The sequence below is a fragment of the Delphinus delphis genome, chromosome 15 (assembly GCF_949987515.2).
Source record: "Delphinus delphis chromosome 15, mDelDel1.2, whole genome shotgun sequence".
NCBI classification, from domain to species: Eukaryota; Metazoa; Chordata; class Mammalia; order Artiodactyla; family Delphinidae; genus Delphinus; species Delphinus delphis.
The window spans coordinates 84,964,777-84,987,084 of NC_082697.1; the positions used below are offsets into that span (position 1 = coordinate 84,964,777).

The 22,308-nt window shown below is 42.9% G+C and overlaps 1 protein-coding gene across 1 annotated transcript in view; it reads right to left on the reverse strand.

The window, feature by feature from the left end:
• SDK1 (sidekick cell adhesion molecule 1) overlaps window positions 1–22,308 on the reverse strand; it is a 529,423-nt gene that overhangs the window by 142,914 nt on the left and 364,201 nt on the right. The window contains exon 17 of the mRNA XM_060032516.1: window positions 857–972. Coding sequence (XP_059888499.1) covers window positions 857–972 — 116 coding nt within the window. The remainder of the gene's footprint in view (window positions 1–856; window positions 973–22,308) is intronic.

The following is a 22,308-nucleotide window of genomic DNA, read 5'->3' on the forward strand; positions in this document are numbered from 1 at the left end:
TCTGAAAGGACCAAGTTTTCAAGCAAACTCTCTATAAAGATACTCTCTGAGTTCACCTGCTGTCACAGAAGATTTGCGAACATGCTGCAGGTACCGTTCAGATGGTCTCCCAGGCCAGCCAGGAGATGCTGATCTAAAAGGAAAAGTAACCTGTACTTTTGGAAACTGCATCCAGGTACATCTCCGAAGGTAACATATTCGGGTACTCAGACGAAGGGCAGATAGGAGTCTGTCCTTGTCTCTAATTCAGTCCGGATAGGTGCCCCGAGTCAGCTGGTCCCAGTTCTACAAACAGAACTTTCCCTAAAGTAGCGAGAGGGGGACCTACTTATCCTTACTTGGTAGAAACACCACTCAGTTGCACCTAGTGCGCTTTGAGAGAACGCCCTTCCGGGAAGAAGTGGTTTGTACACGTGCCGATTCCAATCAACAGGGATAAGTCTCCGACTGGGCATTTGAAAATGGACGGCTCTTCTCGTAACATTGCTCAGTTCTATATGAACCGTCCTCTTTTTTTCTTTCTTTTTGTTTTTTGGCCATGCTGCGCGGCTTGCGGGATCTTAGTTCCCCCACCAGGGGGAACCTGCACCCTCGGCAGTGAAAGCACCGAGTCCTAACCACTGGACCACCAGGGAATTCCCGTGCACCATCCTCCTGATAACCAATAATTTGAGTTTCTGAACCAGTATAGCTGATGAAAAGACCCTGGATAAAAGGTGACCCCAGAAGGTCAACACACTCTGTAACCGGATGCCGTGGGTTCCTGATGAAATGAGGGGCGGGCAGCCCCCTCACTCATCACAAGACCGTGACACACCACGGCAGCCGCCCGGAGGCTGTGGCCCAAGGCGCCTACCTTGTAGCCCTGGTTGATGCCGTTGATGAACTGCTGGGGTGGAGGGTTCCACAGGAACTGGATGGTTGTGGAGTTCACGGCTTCCACCTGCACGTTCTGCGGGGGCGAGGTCGGCACTGCTCCAGGGCAGCGGAGGGAGACAGCAGGACACGCGGCAGGAGGCGCGGGGCAGGGGAGGGGAGAAGAGATGCTTAGCTGCTGCTCAGGATTCCCCAGCGATCGCAGCGCTGAGAACGGGGAGGGTGATGGACGTTTTGGGAAGCTAATCGTGACGTTACAAAGAAGAAGAACTGGGCGACTTCTCATTTTCTGCTGGGGAATTTTTTAAGGCACACGCAGAAAAGCGGACCGGATCACCTTAGCCCCGTGGGCGAGCCTTTCCTAGGGATCCCAGGATGCATAGCAAACAAAAGCGTTCTCTGGTTTTTTTTTTCAGTTACTCAATATTTGAGATCAAGGCAAGCTTTCATCCAGAAATCTGCCTTCCCTGTTATATGTCACAGTGTTTCAAGCTCAATTATCCTTCACATGAAAAAAAAAATCATTTTTATAGGTATTGGTATTTATTCATTTGTAGGCTAAATTTCTCTTTGTCTGCCATAGAAATTATCATTTAAAACATTTCCACTTTCCACTTCTTTTATTGATTTCAACAGCTACTGAGCCCAATTATACACCTGCCCAGTGGCCTGTCTTCAAGGAGTCATATTCTAGGGGAAGCACTCACAGAACTGAAACAGGCAAGCAACTCTAGAAAACACACGGGGCAGAGCCTCTGCCCTAGGGAAGCACGGAAGGCCTGACATCAGAAGACACCTGCACTAGGTCTGGGATAGAACTCTGAGGAGGGAAAGGCCTTGCGAAAGGCACTCGCACCTGGGAAAACGGAGTGAGCAAAGGCGTGGTCTCATGAAAAACCTGGTGAATGGCGAGAAAACAGTGAGCATGGCTGGACATGGGGCCCGGGGGTAAGAGGGGCGGAGAAGTAGACAGGTCGCTGTGGGGATTGCCTCACACGCCGAACGCAGTGGGCAACAGTGCATACGGGCAATGGGGAATCAAAAGCCTTGGAAAACAGCAGTGACGTGACATGGCCAGCTTTTTAAGGACGATAACCTCAGTGGCCCCTGCAGAGGGTACTAGTCCACTGGCTGTGCCACAACTTTTTGCAGGATGCAGATGAAGGTCCTGGTTCTTCAGGAGCTTGTTTCAAAAGAAAAGACACTGAATCCCAAAGGACCCTTTGGCTTAAGGTACAGAAACAAAGACAAGAGTCTCTTGGCACAAAACACGTGAGGACAGAGCATGGTCCTGTTAAAAATTACTATACACCTTTCATTACACTCTTCTTCAGAAGCTCATCTCATTAGGAAGAGGTGAAAAACATAGAATTCATCCAGGCCCCTCCAGTCACGCTCCAGGTCACCTGTCTTTTCCCATCTGCTCTGGCTGCGCTATCTCTGGGTCTCTCCCTCAGTAAGTCACCAAGAAGACTGTCCCACTTCTCACTCAGCACCCATCCAAAATTTATGGACTAAAAATGGCCACGGGGATTGCTTTGCCTAGGCTGTAGAAAGTTGGAAAGAACATCGCAGCCATTAAGCATGAGAAAAAGCTGAACAAACGATAGAGTCCGAACTTTTCTTGAGCCCGTAAGGAAGCTGAGGTCACAGGGCAACCAAGTGTCTAAAAGATAAGAAAAGACGGACCTCCCCAAGGAGTTGGAATGTGAACATGGGCTCGCCTGTGACAGAGCACGAGAGAAAGAGCAATGGACACCACACAATTGGGAAAATTCAGCGAAATTCTTAATGAATTGCTAAAGGCTGAATGTGGGCTAGCAAGGGAGTACATAGAAAGTCTGTGCTGCAGATACACAAAAAGGTACAATGCATGTAAGACACAAAAACAAGAATAACAGCCCTTCTCATCAGAAACTATGTGAGCCAGAAGGTAATGGGGTGATATCTTTAAAGTACTGATAGAAAAATCTATCACCCCGGAATTCTACATTCTGTGAAAATATCTTCTAAATATGAAAGCAAAAAAAAGACATTTTCAGAAAGACAAAAACTGAGAGAATTCATTACTGGCAGACCTGCATGCACTATGACAAATGTTAAAGGAATATGATATCAGACACCAAAACTTTAGATCTATGCAAAGAATTGATGACTTCTGGAAATAGTTAAAATGAAGTAAATGTAATGTACTTTCTTCTTATTTTGGCTCTCAAAAAATAGTAGCAATTTATTGTGGGCTTATAACATAGGTAAGAATAAAATGACTGACCACAATCGCACAAAAGGTGGGAAGAAGGGATTGAAGGTATACTGTTACAAGGTCCCTACATTACTCACACAATGGATTTCAAGATACATTGTAGTTAATGAATGATATCTATATTTAAACTCCAGAGTAATCACTAAACAGATTTGAAAAAGAGATCTAAATAAGGCAAGAGTAGAAAAAATAATGTAATTCTAAAAATATCTAATGAATCAGAAAGCAGGCAGGCAAAAGGAAGAGAAAAGGAAAAAGATAAGAGAGAAAACAAATAAAGAACAATTAGCGAAACGGCAGGTTTTAATCCCACCATATCGACAGTTACATTAAATATATAATGTAATATATTATCAATATATTTTATTGTATAAGCCAATAAAAGAGAGATTATCAGTTGGATGAAGAGCGAGACCCAACTACACGGTGTTTAAAACAACCCCACTTTGACTATGAGGACACAAATAGCTTAAAAGTAAGAGAACGGAAAAAAATACATGAAACGCTAATTAAAAGGAACCTGGAGTGGTTATATTAATATCAGTCAAAGTAAATACCCTACCAAGGAATAAAACCAATGATAAAGAGGGATATTATATAATGATGACGTGATCTATTCACCAAGAAGACTCAGCAATCCTAAATGCAGGTGCAACAGAGCTTCAAAGTACAAAAGGCAAAACTGAAAAAACTGAAAGTAAAAACTAGACAAATCTATTAGTATAGTTGGTGACTTCAACACTCCTTTATTTAAAAAAAAAGAGGTAGACAAAGAATATCAGTAAGGATCTACAAGAACCACATCATCAAGTAACTTGACCTACATAATATTTCTTTTGAAATCTACCCAATAACAACATACTACACGTTCTTTTCAAGCACATATGGAACTTAACTGAGGTGGACATATTTGAAATATACATGTCATATAAAACAAACCTAAACAAGTTAAAAATAACTGAAATCACAAAAAGTATGTTTTATGACCCAACAGAATTAAACTTGAAATTAACGACAGAAAGATATGTGGAAAATCCCTAAAAACTTCAAGATTAAGGAGCACATTTCAAAATATCCCATGAGTTAAAGAGGAAATCACATGGAAAGTTAGAAAGCATTTTCAGTTTAATGGAAGTGAAAAACACAACATATCAAAATTTGGGGATGCAGAAGTGTTAGAGGGGAATTTATAGCATTTAGATGTTTATATTAGAATCTAAACTTCTACCATAAGAATCTATGAGAGTAAATTAAACCTATGGAAAGAAACAGTAAAGAAAAAGAGCAGAAATCAATGAAATAAAAATAAACAATAATTGAGGAAATCAGTGAATCCAAAAGCTGGTTCTTTTAAATATCAATAAACTCTTAGCCAGACTGATCAAGAATAGACAGAAATCACAAATTACCAACATCACCAGTATCAGGAGACGCCTCTATAAACCCTACTGAGATTAAAAGAATAGAAGAGCATTCTGAGTATCTTTATGCTCATTAATTCAACAACTTAGATGAAATGAACAAATTCTTTAAAAGAAACACACTTCCAATCTACTCAAGAAGAAATAGATGACCTGAGTAGTCAAAGAGCTATCAAATATTTGAATACAAAATTAAACCCTTCCAACAAAAAAACCTCTAAGCATATAAGGTTCACTGGTTAATTCTACCAAGCATTTGAAGAATGAAATAAAAGACACTGTAAAGCATTATCCTAACACCAAAATAAGAAACAGATGTTGAAAATAAAAAAGAGAAAACTACAGGCCAAATATCCCTGAGAACACAGGTGCAAAAACCCTTAATAAAATATTAGAAAGTCAAACTCAGCAATATGTAAAAATCACAATTTATCCTAATCAAGTGGGGTTTATCTTATAAACATAAGGCTGGCTCAATATCTGAATATCAATCAGGGTAATTCAACATTATCAATAGAATTTTAAAAATAGAATCATCTTAATAGATTTAGAAAAAGAATTTGACAAAATTCAACCTCCAATAGTGATTAAAAAAACCCCCTCAAACTAGGAATTAAAAGGAACGTACTAAACTTGCTAAGGAGCATCTGTAAATCACCTACAACCAACAACTTATTTAAAATGAATAACTGAACGCTTTCCCCTAAGATCAGCAACAAAGCAAAGGTGTCTTTCTTGGCATTCCTATTCTGGAAGGGCAAGCTGGTGCAGTAATCCAAGAAACAGAAATCAAAGGCAAACAGATCGAAAAGGAAAACAAAACAAAACAAAACAACCTCTCTCTTTTCACAGACAATATGATCATCCATGTAGAAAATTCCTCAGTCTATATACTCCTAGAACTGAAATTAGCAAGATCAAAACACAGAAGTCAATTATATTTTGAAACATGAGCAATGGACACCTGGAAATTGAAATTAAAAATTTAGTACTGGGGCTTCCCTGGTGGCACAGTGGTTAAGAATCCACCTGCCAATGCAGGGGACACGGGTTCAAGCCCTGGTCTGGGAAGAGCCCACATGCTGCGGAGCAACTAAGCCCGTGCGCCACAACTACTGAGCCTGCGCTCTACAGCCCACGAGCCACAACTACTGAGCCCACGTGCTGCAACTACTGAAGCCCTTGCGCCTAGAGCCCATGCTCTGCAACAAGAGAAGCCCCCACAATGAGAAGCCTGCGCACCGCAACGAAGAGAAGCCCCCGCTCGCCGCAACTAGAGAAAGCCCGTGCGCAGCAACGAAGACTCCACGCAGCCAAAAATAAATAAAATAAAATAAAGTCAGTACCATTTACATGGCAGTTAAAACATGAAATAAATATAAATTTAACTAACTGTATGCAAGATCCGTATGCTGAAAACTGATGAAAGAAATTAAAGCCCCAAGTAAATGAAGAGTCGCATATTAATGGGTTGGAAGACAACATAACAAAGGTGTCAACTCTCCCCCAACTGAGCTATGGGTTGAATGCAATCCCAACCAAAACTGCAGCTAGCAGTTTTTAGAAATTGAAAAGTTGACTTTAAAATTTATATGGAAAAACAAAGAAATTAGAATAGCAAAATCAATTTCCAAAAAGAAGAACAAAATTGGACAACCTTTACTACATGATGTCAAAACTAACTATCAATCTACGGTAATTAAAACAAAGTGTTACTGGAGAAAGGAGGAACACATCGATCAGCAAAACAGAGTTCAGAAATTATTCACATACATGTCAGCTGGTTTTTAACAAAAGCACAAAGGCCAACTGTGGAAAAAGAGAGTCTTTTCAACAGACGGTGCTGGAACGAACTGGACACCCATATGCCAGAAAACCCCACAGAAACCAATCTGGGTCCATACCTTACACCGTACATGAGAACTAACTCAAAACGGATACGGGTCACAGGCTTAAATGTAAATCTATAATTACAAAAATTCTAGGAAAAAATAGTTTTGATGTCGGGTTAGGAAAAGATTTCTGGATATGACAGCAAGGGTACAACCCACAAAAGAAGAAAACTGTAAACTTCTGCTCTATGAAAGACACCTGCTGAGGAAATGAAAGGAGAGGCCTCAGATTGGGAGAAAATACTTGTAAGACACATATCCAATAAAGGACTTTTATTCAGAATATATACAAAAAACTTTCAAAACTCAATAATAAGAAAACCAGAAACTCAAAAAATTGCCAAAACTGATTAAACAGTTACTTCAACAAAGAAAATATAATGATAGAAATAAGCACATGAAAAGGCCCTCAATCGACATCACTGGCCACCAGGGAAATTAAATCGTGATGTGATACCGCTATATACCTACTAGAAGAGTTAAAATAAAACAGTGACCAGATTTTAGTGAAGATGCAAAGCAACTGGAAGTCGCATACTTTTAATGGGAATGCGGAATGGTAACAGGTACTTGGAAAACACTTTGGTAGTTTCTTACGGAGTTAAACACGCTCTAGCCACAGAATCCAGCAGTCCTACCCCTAAGTATGTATGCAACAGAAGCGAAAACTTCAGTTCACATAAAAATCCATATGCCACGTTTATAGCAGCTTTAGTAATAACCATCATAAACTGGAAACATCCCAAAGCCCTTCGACTGGTGGAGAGGAGAACGAACTATGGTCCATCCACGGGATGGAACACTGCTCAGCAGTGAGCAGGAAGGAACGTCTCACGCTCACCAACAACATAGGTGGGCCTCGAATGCATTACACTAGGGAAAGGGGCCTGACCCAAAAGGCTACATGCCGGGTTTTCCCATGTTTATGATATTCTGTAAAAGGAAAAGCTAAAGGAGAGAAAACGCGGATGGTTGCCAAGGGCTGAGGGTAGGCGCAGAGCTCTACCCTCGAGGTAGAATGTTACTGTACGTCAGTTATACCGCGACAAATCTGAGTTTAAAAATGCTGCAGATTCTTTGATGCTTTTCTCTCATCTAGAGGTGGTGTCTGTGTCTGGACCCCCTGAATGCAGGCTCTGTGACTATTTTGACCAAGAGAATACAACCCAGGCCTTAATGAACTAGAAGCTTCTACTCCTTATCTCTAGGACTGTCCTTTCTGGGAGCCCCGAGAGGCCATGGCAGGAGTCTGGTGACCCTGCAGCCACCATGCTGGAGAGGCTGTGTGCAGGTGCCCAGGTGGACGGTCCCAGGGTGCCCGGCCTCACAGCCTTCCCTGCTGTGAGTGAACCCATCTCCCCTCCCCCGACACCCACCCGCCAGCCCAGCCCATCTGCCAACTGACCGGGCACAAGGCACTGCCCCTCCGGGCTCCAATTCCCAGCCCACCCAACCATGAGATATGACGCCTTCAGCCTCTAAGTTCATTCTACAGCAATGGATAACCGGACGATCTCCCCCGGAAGAAAGAAGGAAAAGAGGGAAAGGGGAGGAAGGAGAAAAAGAGGGAAAGGAAAGGGGAAGGAAAACTATCAAGGGCTGTTTGGGAAAGGACTGAAAAGAGCTGTGGCATTTTCTCTAGAACCCACGCTCTCATTCTTCGCAGGCTTAGTTCTGGGATTTCATTTCTAATCACTGACTCTGAAATTCCGCACAACTTTCCAGTCAAATGTTGTTACATTTCTCTAAACTAAGACCATACGGATCAAACACTTTACTAAAATGGCATTTTGCATAAACGAAATGAGCAGTAATCTCCTGCTGTTCTTTGCTTTGCTCTGCGTTGGTGCCACGTAACAGCCACGCCGAGAGGCTGCGTTGGTGCCACGTAACAGCCACGCCGAGAGGCTGCGTTGGTGCCACGTAACAGCCACGCCGAGAGGCGCTCATTTGCCTGGCTCTGGCCCCTCACCGCACCCCAGGACCCAGGCCTCCAGCCCTGGCTGACCCGGTTAAGAAGGCAATTCCCCCTCCCTTCTCATTACCCAAGACGGCACACAACCATGAGACTCGAGAACCACTGTCTGTGCCGTCCTCACATCAAAGCTCACGGGGTCCGGCCCTTTTGCACACACTCTCCACCCCAAAGTCACAGGATAGAGGTTCTGAAGCCTCAGATTCCTTTCTCTTACCCATCCTGGGTTTTACTCCAAAAATCGCCAACTTTTCTCAGCACTCTTCTCTCTTAGATCCTTCAGCTTCTCTTTTTCCTAATTATTGTCATCAAAAGTGACTCAGATTTGCGAACAACGGGATTAAAAATTCCCTCAGGTGAGAAGAAGACCCACAGCCCATAGATCCTTCTTGACAGTGCTTCAAACACACGAGTCACTGTGGCTGAAACAGTTAGGTAACCCTGCCCTTCTGGGGAAGGCCGGGCTTAGGCTCTGAGCTGCCACCGGTCTGCAGAAAGGTGGAGGCCCACGTGTCCAGAGCCGGGTTCAGTCTTCACCAGGATCCTAGCTGGAAGCTGTGGCCTCCTGCTGCTGGGAGGAAGGCCTCCAGGGACCTTTTCTCCCCAGATAATCAGCATTTGAAGTACCATTCTTTCCAAGCTTCTAGCTGCAGGCCTTGAAGAGGCCTGGTGAAGTGACAGGTGTTATGCTTTTCCGTGATTTTCATTGCTCAAAAAAAAAAAAATCCATTTTCACCAGGTAATTCCCCCACAGCACAGACCCCAGTGTGTCCTCGTTCTTAAGCGGGATACAGCATTAGCTCACTGGATACCGTCTCAATTCTCACAGCCAAGGACAAGGAGCTCTGTGGTGAAGCACCCAGCACGCGAGGGCACCTGACAACTAGGTTACGTGAAAGGAAAACCACAGGAGTGGTTTCAGATACAGGAGTCCTTTTCCTTATGGAAAACTTTGCAACCTAAAACGAGGGCCATTTCTGGGAGCTGAGAATGGATTTCTTAGAGAGTGGCGAGTAGGGGCACTGCAGGGTAGAGTGGTCCCATCAGGGTGCTGTCCACGGGGTGCACCGGGGCTGGGAGATTCTCACGTCTGTCAACTTTTCACAGTAGTAAACCACTGTTTACAGCCACTCAAAAATGTACAACTGTTGAAACTACATCTGAAAACTACACGTGTGCATTACACACATTGCTAAGCGAAGAAAGGCAATCCGGAAGGGCTCCACCCCTTAGGAGTCCAACTATATGACATGCTGAGAAAGGCAAAACTGAAGACAGAAAAAGATCAGTGTTGTCAGGGCTGGGGAGGGAGGGATGAACAGATGGAACACGGGATTTCTAGGGCAAGGAAACGATTCTGTGTGATACTGTAATGGCGGACACGTGCCATTCTACATTTGTCCAAGCCCACAGAATGTCCAACACCAAGAGTAAATCCTGAAGCGAACTATGGATTCTGGGTGATAAACAGGCGTCAGAATAGGTTCATCAGCGATAACAGAATTACCGTCTGGAGGGGGACGCTGACAGTGACGGACGCTGTGGGAAGGGCAGGGGGAGATGGGAAATCTCTGTACCCGCTGTTCAAATTTGCTGTGAACCTAAAATTCCTCTAAAGTCTATTTAAAAAGTGAAACTATACATAGACTTGCTCCGTAAACCTCCTGAATCCGTCACTATTTTGCACTTTTTACAATATATGGTATCTGCGGCCAGGGGGGCTGGGAGTGGCTAAGCCACGCCTGCCCTGACGCCCACTCGTCCAGCTTGTCAAGCTGAGCTTTACTTTAGCTGCAAGTTGCTTCTCATCAGCGAATCGTTGTTGTTGTTCAGTGTGGGGGGGTATTTTTTTCAATTAATTTGGTTAGTATTTTCACCTAGTCATACATACAGGGCATGTGTGATTATGCTTACGATTATTTTCTGGTATTAAGTGCTCCCCGATAAAACATGAATGATTTAAATAAAATCTGTTCTTCTCCCTCATTCCCTTCCTTTCATCTTGGATAGTGATGTAAACTCAGCAAGATCTGATTCTTGATGAAATTTCAAAATGAATCATTTTTTAGAAATTTAAAAACGTGTTTAAAAATAATAACCTACAGAAGACATAGAAAATGGACTTGAGGACATGGGGTGGGAGGGGGAAGCTAGGGTGAAGTGACAGTAGCATGGACATATATACACTACTGAACGTAAGACAGCTGGTGGGAAGCAGCAGCCCAGCACAGGGAGATCGGCTCGGTGCTTTGCGATGACCTAGAGGGGTGGGATAGGGAGGGTGGGAGGGAGGCTCCAGAGGGAGGGGATCTGGGGACATGTGTATGCCTATGGCTGATTTGCTTTGTTGTGCAACAGAAACTAACGCAGTATTGTGAAGCAATTATACTCCAATAAAGGTCTATTAAAAGAAAAAAAAAGAGGATTCCTTGGTGCTCAACTGTAGAATCTGAAGAAAAGGAAGCAAATATGTGAAAGTACATGGTACTGGTCTTGGCAAGGGTGGCCATCGTGGCTTAGTAATAACGAAGTGGAGAATGAATGGGTCCATCTGAATTCCAAGCGGCTGCTTCCCACGGAAGAAGAGGAATCAGAGAAGGAAGCAAGGGTATGCTTCCCAGGGGGCTTTGGAAGGCAGTGAGGGCCACTGGCCACAGAGGTGACAGCCAGTGATGAAGGAGGAAGGGCAGAGAAAGCGGTGTGGCAGGAGGTAGGGAACTGTGTGTGTGTGTGCATGTGTACACACGTGCATGTGTGTACATGCGTATGTGTACAGCGTGTGTACGCATGTGCGTACATGTGTGCATGTGCGTACGTGCGTGCACGTGTGTACGTGTGTGTACATGTGTGTGTACGTGTGTGTGTGAGGAGAGAGAGGGAGAGAGAATGATTTTTGGCAGTTGCAGATAGCGAAAAAAGTCTGATAAAGAGAGAGTCTAAAGGATTCTAGGAAGATTTCTGTGTGGTACACCTTGCCAATCCCATGAGCCACTTCTTCTCACCTTTAAGATTGCCCTTTAAGAACTTGGTGTCAGAGACACACTACTGTATATAAAACAGATAAACAACAAGGACCTACTATATAGCACAGGGAACTATATTCTATATCTTGTAATAACCCATAATGGAAAAGAGTCTGAAAAAGATTATCTATATATGTGTATACATATGCATAACTGAATCACTTTGCTGTACATCTGAAACTAACGCAGCACTGCAAATCAGCTACACTGCAAATTAAAAAAAGGAAAAAAAAATAACCTACTTAATGAAGTCAACTCATTAGAAAGGACTACAGGGTTTTACAGCTTCAAATAATTTACTTTTTGAAATATTTTGGATAAGAGATTACACAACTTATATATGTCATGAGCATTTCAGAATTTTAATCCTTTAATTAAATAAAAAAGGAATGTATCAATATTGCTTACTGCATGCATTTTTTTTGGATTTTCCAACCCGATTTAGTTGAAAACTTTCTTAAGAATTTGTTCAACCAAAACTTTTTGAAAAGTTGATTTCTGAAGTTACTACATACATACATATAGTCCACTTTATTGTACTTGATATTTAAATATGTAAATCTTTATTAAAATTATTTAGGTCAATTTTATTAATACTATTTTGTATTTATAAAGACATATTTTCTCACCATAATGAACAACTTTTTGATTAAAGGAACATCATTAGGTATACCGAGTCAGAACAGTAGAAACATTTTCTAATCAGGGACTATGACAAGGCTGATCTAGAATTCAGACTTGTGTGTTCCGATAATCTTCTTCTTCAGCCTAAATGTAGTATTTGATGGAAGCAAAGATACCAGGAAAATTATGCCAGCACCTTTCCCCAAAACATCACTCTTACACAAAAATATTAGAACTGGGAAAATTGTCTGCAGGTACAAAGTAAGAAGGACAAGTATTTGTGAGTCTGGTTACAACTGTACCAGTCTGAGTACAAGAAGCTAGTTACAAAGTCCTGCATTTAATAGCTAAAGCCAAACTCCTCCTGCAATTGCAGAATCACTCACATTGCCAGGCTGTGTAGAAACTGTCAGCAATGAGTCTGAGACCAATGAAACCCAGGAAACAGGCAAGGTACCATTTCTGAAGAACACGGTTAGAAGCTGCACGGATGACATGTCAGATGACCCGGAGACACACTCAGTCTGGAAGATTATGAAATCAGAAAAGCTTCCACTGCCGACTGATGGGTACTGATGTTGGTAACTGCACTTGATATGTAGTAGTTTGACTGCCTCAGAAGAAATGCGTACAACATTATGTTTCAAAAACATACGTGTATGAGACCGAGTGCCCTGGAAACAGACTCTGGCCACGAAGAGTTTTCTGTATAAGATTTATGGGTGCTCCGTAGACACACTGCCAAGGAAGAGAAGAGGCCAGGGCTGGGCAGAAGGAGAGGCTTCCAGTGATGTCTCATTGATCCCACAGGGAGTTCCAGAGGAGGGATGCCCCTTCGAGTTGTCCTAAACTGAGGCCAAGGGACTGGACTTTTCTGTGCCCACAGCAACCAGCCATTGGTCATAGACTGACCCTTGGGAGGGGGTCCCTTTGGGAGGGGCACGTCCCCTTGGCAGTAGCAGTGCCCAGGAGGGCCACAGCTCTGAGCCTCAACAGACCAGGTGTTGGCATTGGGGATGGGTGTGTCACCTAGAGGAACTGTTCTGGACAGGGGCACCACAGTGTACCCCATACCAGACAGGCTGCTAAGGATGAAATCATCAAAGCTAAATGGACACTGGGAATAAACAAGACACTAGAGAACAAATTTATAAGTTTTGTATACCAATGCTGACAGAAAGGTATAAAGACTTGGGTTGGAAGAATTAATATTGCTAAAGTGGCCATACTACCCAAAGCAATTTACCAATTTAATGTGACCCTTATCAAATTACCCATGACATTTTTCACAGAGCTAGAACAAATAATCCTGAAATTTATATGGAGCCACAAAAGACCCAGAAGTGCCAAAGCAATCCTGAGGAAAAAGAACAAAGCAGGAGGCATAATCCTCCCAGACTTCAGACAATACTACAAAGCTACAGTAATCAAAACAGCATGGTACTGGCACAAAAACAGACATATGGATCAATGGAACAGAATAGACAGCCTAGAAATATACCTACGCACCTATGGTCAATTAATTTTCAACAAAGGAGGCAAGAATATACAATGGAGAAAAGCTGGAGAGTCTCATGTAGATCAATGAAATTAGAACACTCCCTAACACCGTACACAAAATTAAACTCAAAATGGCTTAGAGACCTGAACATAAGACAGGACACCATAAAACTCCTAGAAGAGAACATAGGTGAAACATTTGCGTACATAAATTGCAGTAATATTTTCTTCAATTAGTCTCCCAAGTCAAAAGAAATAAAAGCAGAAATAAACAAATGGGACCTAATAAACCCATAAGCTTTTTTTTTTTTTTGGAGCAGAGGAAGGTTTATTGCAGGGCCACGCAAGGTGCAGGGCCACGCAACGAGATGCATGGCTCGTGCTCCAAAAAACCCCGAACTCCAAACCCATAAGCTTTTGCACAGCAAAGGAAACCATGAACAGAATGAAAAGACAACCTATGGAGAGAAAATATTCACAAATGATGCAGCCAACAAAGGCTTAATTTCCAAAATATATCAACAGCTCATGCAACTCAATATCAAAAAAACACAAACAATCCAATCGAAAAATGGGCAGAAGACCTAGATAGGCATTTCTCCAAAGAAGTCCTGTAGATGGCCAACAGGCACATGAAAAGATGCTCAACATCACTAATTGTTAGAGAAATGCAAATCAAACTACAATGAGATATCACCTCAAACCAGTCAGAATGGCCATCATGAAAGTCTACAAATAATCAATGCTGGAGAGGGTGTGGAGAAAAGGGAACCCTCTACACTGCTGGTGAGAATGTAAATTGGTGCAGCCACTGCGGAAAACAGTCTGGAGATTCCTTAAAAACCTAAAAATAGAATTACCATATGATCTAGCAATCTCATTCCTGGGCATATATCCTGAAAAGAAGAAAACGCTAATTCAAAAAGATACAGGCACCCCAATGGTCACTGCAGCAGTCTTCACAATAGCCAAGACAAAAGCAACCTAAGTGTCCATCGATGGATAAAGAAGATGGGGTACATATACACAACGGAGTATTACTCAGCCATAAAAAAGAATGAAATAACACCACTTGCAGCAACATGGATGGACCTAGAAATTATCATATTAAGTAAATCAGACAGAGAAAGACAAATATAATATGATATTACTCACATGTGGAATCTAAAAAAATAATACAAGTCAACTTATTTACAAAACAGAAACAGACTCACAGACATAGAAAACAAACTTATGGTTACCAAAGGGGAAAGGCGGGGAGGAGGGATAAATTAGGAGTATGGGATTAACAGAAACACGCCACTATACATAAAATTGATAAACAAGTATTCATTGTACAGCACAGGGAACTATATTCAATACAGGTATCCTGGAACAACCTATAATAGAAAAGAATCTGAAGCTCTACACCTGAAGCTAACACAATACTGTAAATCAGTTATAGTTACATTAAAAAACGCAAAGGATAAAAAAAAAGACTTTATGGCAAAATTCAATCTGAAAAGCCTGAGATTGAAGAAATCCATTGTTTAAGTCACAGAGAAGTTCTCGTCTGTAAGGGGTAGCCTGTACACCTGAACTCCTCATTAGATGACGTTATCAGGAGGAAAATCTAACAAAGTCCAAGCCACTGCAGTCCCACCTGTCTTTCGCTTTGTGCAAGCAATGGAATCAGAATATACCACTTTGACAAAAGAATTTCGTTGGAGGGATGCCAGCTGGTGCTGTACATTAGTCAGTACTCATCGGCCTGCAGTGGAAATGTTGATTTAATGATCTCAACTGGGTCTGTCTCTGGATCACCTGCCATGCCAACCATTTATCTTCTAACAGTATTATTCATAAATGGAACTTCCCTATTTCCGATTTCAGTTTCAAATTGAAGTCTACGAGAGCTTTTGCAAGAGTCTGTGAACTGAACAAAGCATTATTATTGCCATTGTTCTTAGTGTTTTTAGTGAATGGGTCTCACTTTGAAGGGTTGTTGAAGGAAAAGTTACTGGTACCGAAAATGGTCATTAAGTGACATTTTCAGCACCTGAATGGACACAACAGAGAACTCCCCAGGCCTTGTGACTGTCTACTAACATGTATGTGCAAAATGGATGGATTCAAAGCAAACCTTCAACTTCCTTATAGGGTTAAAAATTGTTCACTAGTGACATCTAATCAGCTTTATAATTCTAAAGGAATCAGTGTTTGAACTCTAAAGAAAAATTATTAGGACTCGCAGCAGTTATCTGTGTAGATATACAGAAATGCCCATTATTTTTAAATACTTGATATGAAAAACATTCGGTCAGATTCCAAATCCATTCACATTATCACAAAAACCGTTTGACATTACATCTGTCAAAGGAATAGAAGGAAGAACTGTTGACTTAAAGAAACACCACCCTTAAAGTATAATTTAAAGAGGCTGAATTATCTACATTCTGGTTAATGGCAAGAAAGAAGTTTCTCTCAACTGTGGAAAAGGCAATAGATAATCTTCAGGCACCTGTGACCCCCTGTGCAAACACCTTCTTGGCAATGGTTACTTTCAAATATTTGAAGAGGTTATCATGAAAAGTCTTGATGGTATCTGCACGGGACCATCTCAAGAATAAAACCAGACAGTGAGTAAGTTGTGTTTACCCATCAAGGTCAAGTTTCTCACTAAAAATTTTGGGATTTTGATTGGAAAGTTTTATACAAATTCAGTATGTAATAGTTTCCCTAGCATTCTCCAAAGATGACTAATGAGGCTTTTTTTTTTTTTTTTTTTTTTTGTGGTACGCAGGCCTCTCACTGTTGTGGCCTCTCACAGTGCGGAGCACAGGCTCTGGACGCGCAGGCTCATTGGCCATGGCTCACGGGCCCAGCCGCTCCGCGGCATGTGGGATCTTCCCAGACCGGGGCACGAACCTGTGTCCTCTGCATCGGTGGGCGGACCCTCAACCACTGCGCCACCAGGGAAGCCCTAATGAGGCTTTTAACATATATACTGTTATGAATCCATGGACTGAAATGCATTTGGAACACTTCAATTCACTGCAGTTATTACTATTGATTTTCACATTATCCCACCTTTAACGAGTGGGAGCCTCTTCAAGGGGCACAGGAGTCTTCCTGACAAGCCCTCACTAGTGTCTGAGAAGCTTCTTTACTTTTTGGAGTTACATATTATATGATATATTATCTATTGCCTGTCCCTGACTTGGAGTCATCCATTTACCCAAGAAAGCCTGTTTATTTTGGGGGGTTACTGGGAAGCTCAGTGCTATTAGGTTGGTTCTTACTTCCAGGCCTTTTTACAAGAAATTCTTTCTTTCTTTGAAGATAAAATCATCGTACTGCCAATTACAATTTAGGGCTTCAACTTTGCCAAAAATCTCAGTTCCTAACATCCACATAACCCTTATTTGCTTTATGTCATGATACTCATACAACTGCACCTTAAGAGACCAAACCCAGCACTACCATTACCAACACGATTGCTGAAAACAGCTTTGGACCTTTATCTTTTTCCTCCAGCTTTTGATTTTGGTTTTGTGCTAGGGATTGCCAATCAAACTGTCATGTTTTAAAGTTCCTTGAAATAGTGACTTTCCATTTGGCTAAGTCACCAATTCAAAATACCGCTATGATCATTCGTTTCATTTTGCCTTCAGTTTTTTAGAATTTCTTTTATAAATGTTTTAAAATAATTTAGTAACATCTTACGGAAAAACCTGAATGAACTTTTTGGCCAACCCAATATTTACATGGTTTCAAAGTCAATGAGAAGCCTAATTTCTATTTCTGTACCCTCCTTTTCCTGTAGGTATACTTCCAGCACCGTGAGGTCCTGGGGTTCACCAACCTGTCCTTGCGGGAGCCCACCTGCCACTCCTCCGGCAGGCAGCCACTCAGCTGCTGCCCGCAGAGCTTCTTAGACGCCTTCCCTGCTCTTTAGTCAACTTGCGCCCTGGCCGTACGCTGTAAAGGGACTTTCCTTACTCGGAACTGAAACCCTTCCTTCCACAATTGCTGCCTGTTGATGCCTGTCTGTCTCCTTGCCCACAGAGCTGTTAGACTAAATGAAAATCACAAAAATATCCAGCTGGGCTTTGCTCCCATGGGCCAAGTAAACACCCCGCTTCCCTCCCGTTTCCCACATGACATGATTGACAGAGCACTGCCCGTGCTGGTCATCCCCGTCTGCAGAGGCCCCGAGTTCTCACCATCCCTCAGGGTGGCATCCAGCCCAAACAGGATTCTGTGGCATTACGATCTGCCTTGACTTGGAAGTGTGTCATCTACAAGGTGACGGTCAACGCTCTCCCTGGATCTGTGCTCAGCTCACCTCCCTGACTCTTTTTATGGTAATCCTTGGCAAGTCCCGTCTTCCCTCCCTCTGTCACACGGCTGGTTGTGTGCATGTAAATGCAGTGTCTGGCTTATCCCTTTTATGTTTCAGCCTGATTTCAGCCATCAATCTAACACAGCAGTTTATTTTTATTTCTGATTTGGGGACAGAATATCTGAATGGCCCGTCTCAGCTGTGACACCTGCATGTTTGATCGGCATGTCCTCTCCACCCCCTCCAAGTCACTGACAGAAGTGCTGACCAAGAAAAGCCCAGAAGACTGATGGGTTTTGCAACTGGAGTCACCCTCACAGCGGCGGTCCATCAAGTGAATGACACTCTTCGGGCAAAGCTGAGCTCTTGGAGTCCATCTAATTACTTTATCACCCAATCCACATTCCCCCTCTTAGCCACGGGGTGCTGACTGAGTCAATAAATGAATGAATGAGCGAGTGGAAATCAAGCCACCGAATGAATACACTATTTGGATCCATCGACTCGGTAACCCTCCCCCAAAAGGAAATGAGTTTGGTAGCCTGTGGCCCCTTCTGAGTGACCAAAGGTGACTCCTAGTGACTCTTTTCCACCTTTTCTTCCAGGAACGTCTACTGCTATTTACGGTGCACAGAATTTGAGACTCTGCCAGGCCAGCACCTTTCCTGAACCAGTCTCTGCAGCTGAAAAGAGAGACGCCAGTGGTTTTCATGTTTGCTCTTTCGTTCAAGTACTCAAACAATATCATGCAGATTACGTAAAGCTTATTTGCAGGATCCCCGAGTAAATTCTAGCTGATCATTAAAATTCATCTTCTCTGTAATCTACGTAAACGGCAGAAACAGTTTAAAGTAAGAGTTAATTGAAAGAAACCTACACTGACCATGGAGCTACCTGGCGTCTGGGAGAGTCACAACATGCCAAATAAAAGTAAACTGAGGCTGGGACGTGCCCGCAGGGAATTCACAACATCTCATGGGGCAGGTGGGCGTGGCCTCTGTAGCAGGAAAGTGATTGACTTCCGCTTCCTGCTTGTTTCCCGTATCAACGGGTGCAAACCCAACCTAAAGATGCTAACGGCCCACTGATAATGCTGTAAACTTAGCTGAATTCAGCACAGAACGAAATTACAGCGCATTGCCCGACAAAATTTCCATATGCTAACATGCTCAGCTGCATCTCCCCGAGATACCTTATCTACCTTATCTGTTACAGGTGAACTGTGCAATCTCAGTGTCCTACACAATAGCAGTTCATCTCTCATCGCCCTACAGGGCAAGGTCAGTCTTCCTGGTTGTGAGCAGCCTGGCAGGCGAGCATTCAGGGCACCCCCCTTGCCTAGAAGAGCATCTCCTCACTTCTGCTCAAATTCCACTCACTGGAAACAGAGCCGCTGGCAGGACAGCTGCTCCCAACAACGTCCACACCACAGAAGGGAGCGTGGGTCCTCAGGTCTCCACCACAAACCACACACCCTGATTTTCCTTATCCTAAAAGCATATGATTGCTAGTATCAGGGACTGAAGTATCTACCCAGAATTCCCAGGCATCTCCCTCTCCAGGTGACCCCACAGAATTAAATGCCTTTCAGAGAGGGGAGAAGCAGATCATCATGTGGAAGAATCACAGGCTACACTTTGCTGTGGGCACGAATATATTACAGTTTGTGCGTTGGGCGTTACTGTTAATTCCAGATCGTTACAGGCGACGGCTGAGTTCTCGTGTTGTGACGGTTCTTGGGGTTTTGATACCCGTAAATGTCTAACTGCATTAAACATTCCTAACACATTATTAGGATAGCAAATCCTGGACAAAGCAGCTCAACGATCTTTTTTTAACGGCCAGCGTAAGAAAACACCTTAACACTTAAAAAGTGTTGTGCGTCCTTTTCTGAACTTATTTTTCCCAATTCTTCCGGCTCCAGGCATTGAGGAGAAAGCATCTGGGACCAACTTTTAGGCTGCGGAGGTACAATGTGTGGGGCAGGGCAAGCAGGGACCCGGCTCTCCTTCTAAGACAAGCAGAAGACTCGGGGGAGAAGGCCAGGCATTGTGTTGCACGCGGACATTCAATCGGTGCAGTGTTGGAAACCGAAATAGGAACAGCAAGGGTCTGTCTGTATTCAGACAGCTATTTACATTCTGTTTATTTACGCATCAGGCATTGTGCTTGGATTTAGGGATACAGATGTAAATAAGACAAATCAGACGTGGCCCCTGCCCTTGAGGCATCCACAGGCTTGTAGCGAAGCCCAGTCCGTAATGTGCTGGTCACAGTAATTTAAGATGGGTTTGATCGTTCCTTGTATCTGCCAGCAGCAGCGGAAGGGCAAGTCCTACCCCGGAAACCCCTTCTCTCCCATGAGGTCGTCTGCACAGATACAGGTGCTGGACTCAGCTTCCTCCATCCCCCAGATCTCAGCTCTGTGCCCAGGCCTGTCACCCCTGCCCAAAGCCCCACTCAGACCCTTGTTTGGTCTTTCAGTGTTGGTTTTAGCAGTATCTCCCTTGCGAAGCCTGATGTGTCCTACAGGCCAGCAGAAGCCTGTTCTGAAAGGGATTCATGATCAGCTGAACCAAACATCCTGTATTGCTTAAATTCAGTGTTTTTCAAAACTGCAGGTTATAAATGCATTAGCAGCAGCCCAGGAAGTCAATTTAGTGATCACAGCCTGCATCTGTTAAAGGAGGAGAGAGTGAAACAGAATGGAATACAATAGAAAATATTAAAGAACTTCACACACCGTCAGGGCAACTATTGTTCTATGAGCCTTTTGTTTCAGGGGTGTGTGTGTGTGTGTGTGTGTGTGTGTGTGTGTGTGTGTGTGTGTGTGTGTGTGTCCTGGGTGTCCATGTAAAACAGACCTCTTATTGTGGATGGCAGTAAAAAATGTCCACGAGCTACTGCAAGCCCACTTGCCATGTGAACATAAGCACCAAAAACCTGGAAGTAATTTATGTCCGTGTTTGCTATATGCAGAATGAAAAGCAAAAGCATACATTCTAGCATTTTCCAGCCTTTTCGAGCTATGTGACCTTTGGAAAGTTAGTTACCTCTCTGAGCTTCCATTGTTTCTCTGTAAAATAGGGACAGGGGTGCTTTTCTCACGTGATGGCTGGGGGATGACTGACGAAATGATAATGAGCGTAAGTGGGGAGCACAGCACAGCGAAACTGGCATAGAGTGGCTTCCCCTAAAATGCTCGTTTCCTATCCTTTCCTTTCCTGAGAGTTCTAAAAGGCCAAATGAAGCCCACACCTAATGGAATATCCCATATCACTCTGTTCAGTAGTGTTTTAGGTGATGCGGGGAGATTCTGAACATCATCCTGTTCTGTAGGCGCAGCTTGAGGTCCAGAAGGTCTTAAGGATTTTGCACAAATCTTTTGTGCAATGTCATTTATGCCACATTGAGAATTTCCCAAGAGGAGATAAGAATGGAGCTTGCAAACGGAGTGTTCATTTATAATCCTTACTTTAGAAAACCTTGCAAAGCCCAAGTGAACATTTAAGGGCTTTTACTAATGTTTTAGAAATGTGGATAACTAAATGTTTTTTTCCATTTCTCTTTAAATATGAAATATTTCTCTTTCATTAGAAGGTAATGTTCTGAAACCAGAATAAATCATTACAGCACAAAAATACCTGTTACAAGAAGAAAAATGATAAAGAAATAAAACCAGAAAAAATTAAAACCTTGGCATGCTCAAAAATGATGATTTATAGTATAATTTGTCTTTGGACCCTTTCTAGAAAAACCAACATCTGCATTTTTATGGATACATTTAAGGAAGGGATAGGAGTTTGCTAACCTCACTGGCTTATTTTAGGATGGAACCATCACCTACTACATCCGTATCCTAACAGTATGTAGGATTCCACGCTGAGGCTCACCTCAGACCTCTGTGGTCACCTTACTTCTTCATGTGTCTTTCACCATTAGTCGAACAATTTTTAACAGAAACTGACTGGAACCAAACACTGCATCAGCATCAAATCTGAACCACTGATTGCTTCAGATGACTACAGTGCTTTATCCTCCCATACTAGATGATTAGAAAGTTGCTGAAGCAGACACTGGCCATAAGAAAAATGCTTGTAATTATACTGCGCGTTTAGTCATGCAGAACGTAGACTCTATGGCTTTTTCTACTTGAAACTAACAGCATATTGCTTTCTGGAAGGGGTTTGAAGTAAATTCTCGAGTAAACTTAAGCTGTTTTTCATTCATTTTGGGTAATCACAATGGAAATTTGACGAGTGGGTTCCCGTATTGTGAACTTTAGGCCACGGCCACTGTGACGAACGCACCACGCCCTGTCTTCCCCCGACCCCGCCCGGAAAGTTCGCATGGCTGGAGCTGTTATTAGAGTTTTGCTGCTCCGTGTGTGAATTAATCTCTGGCATTTAA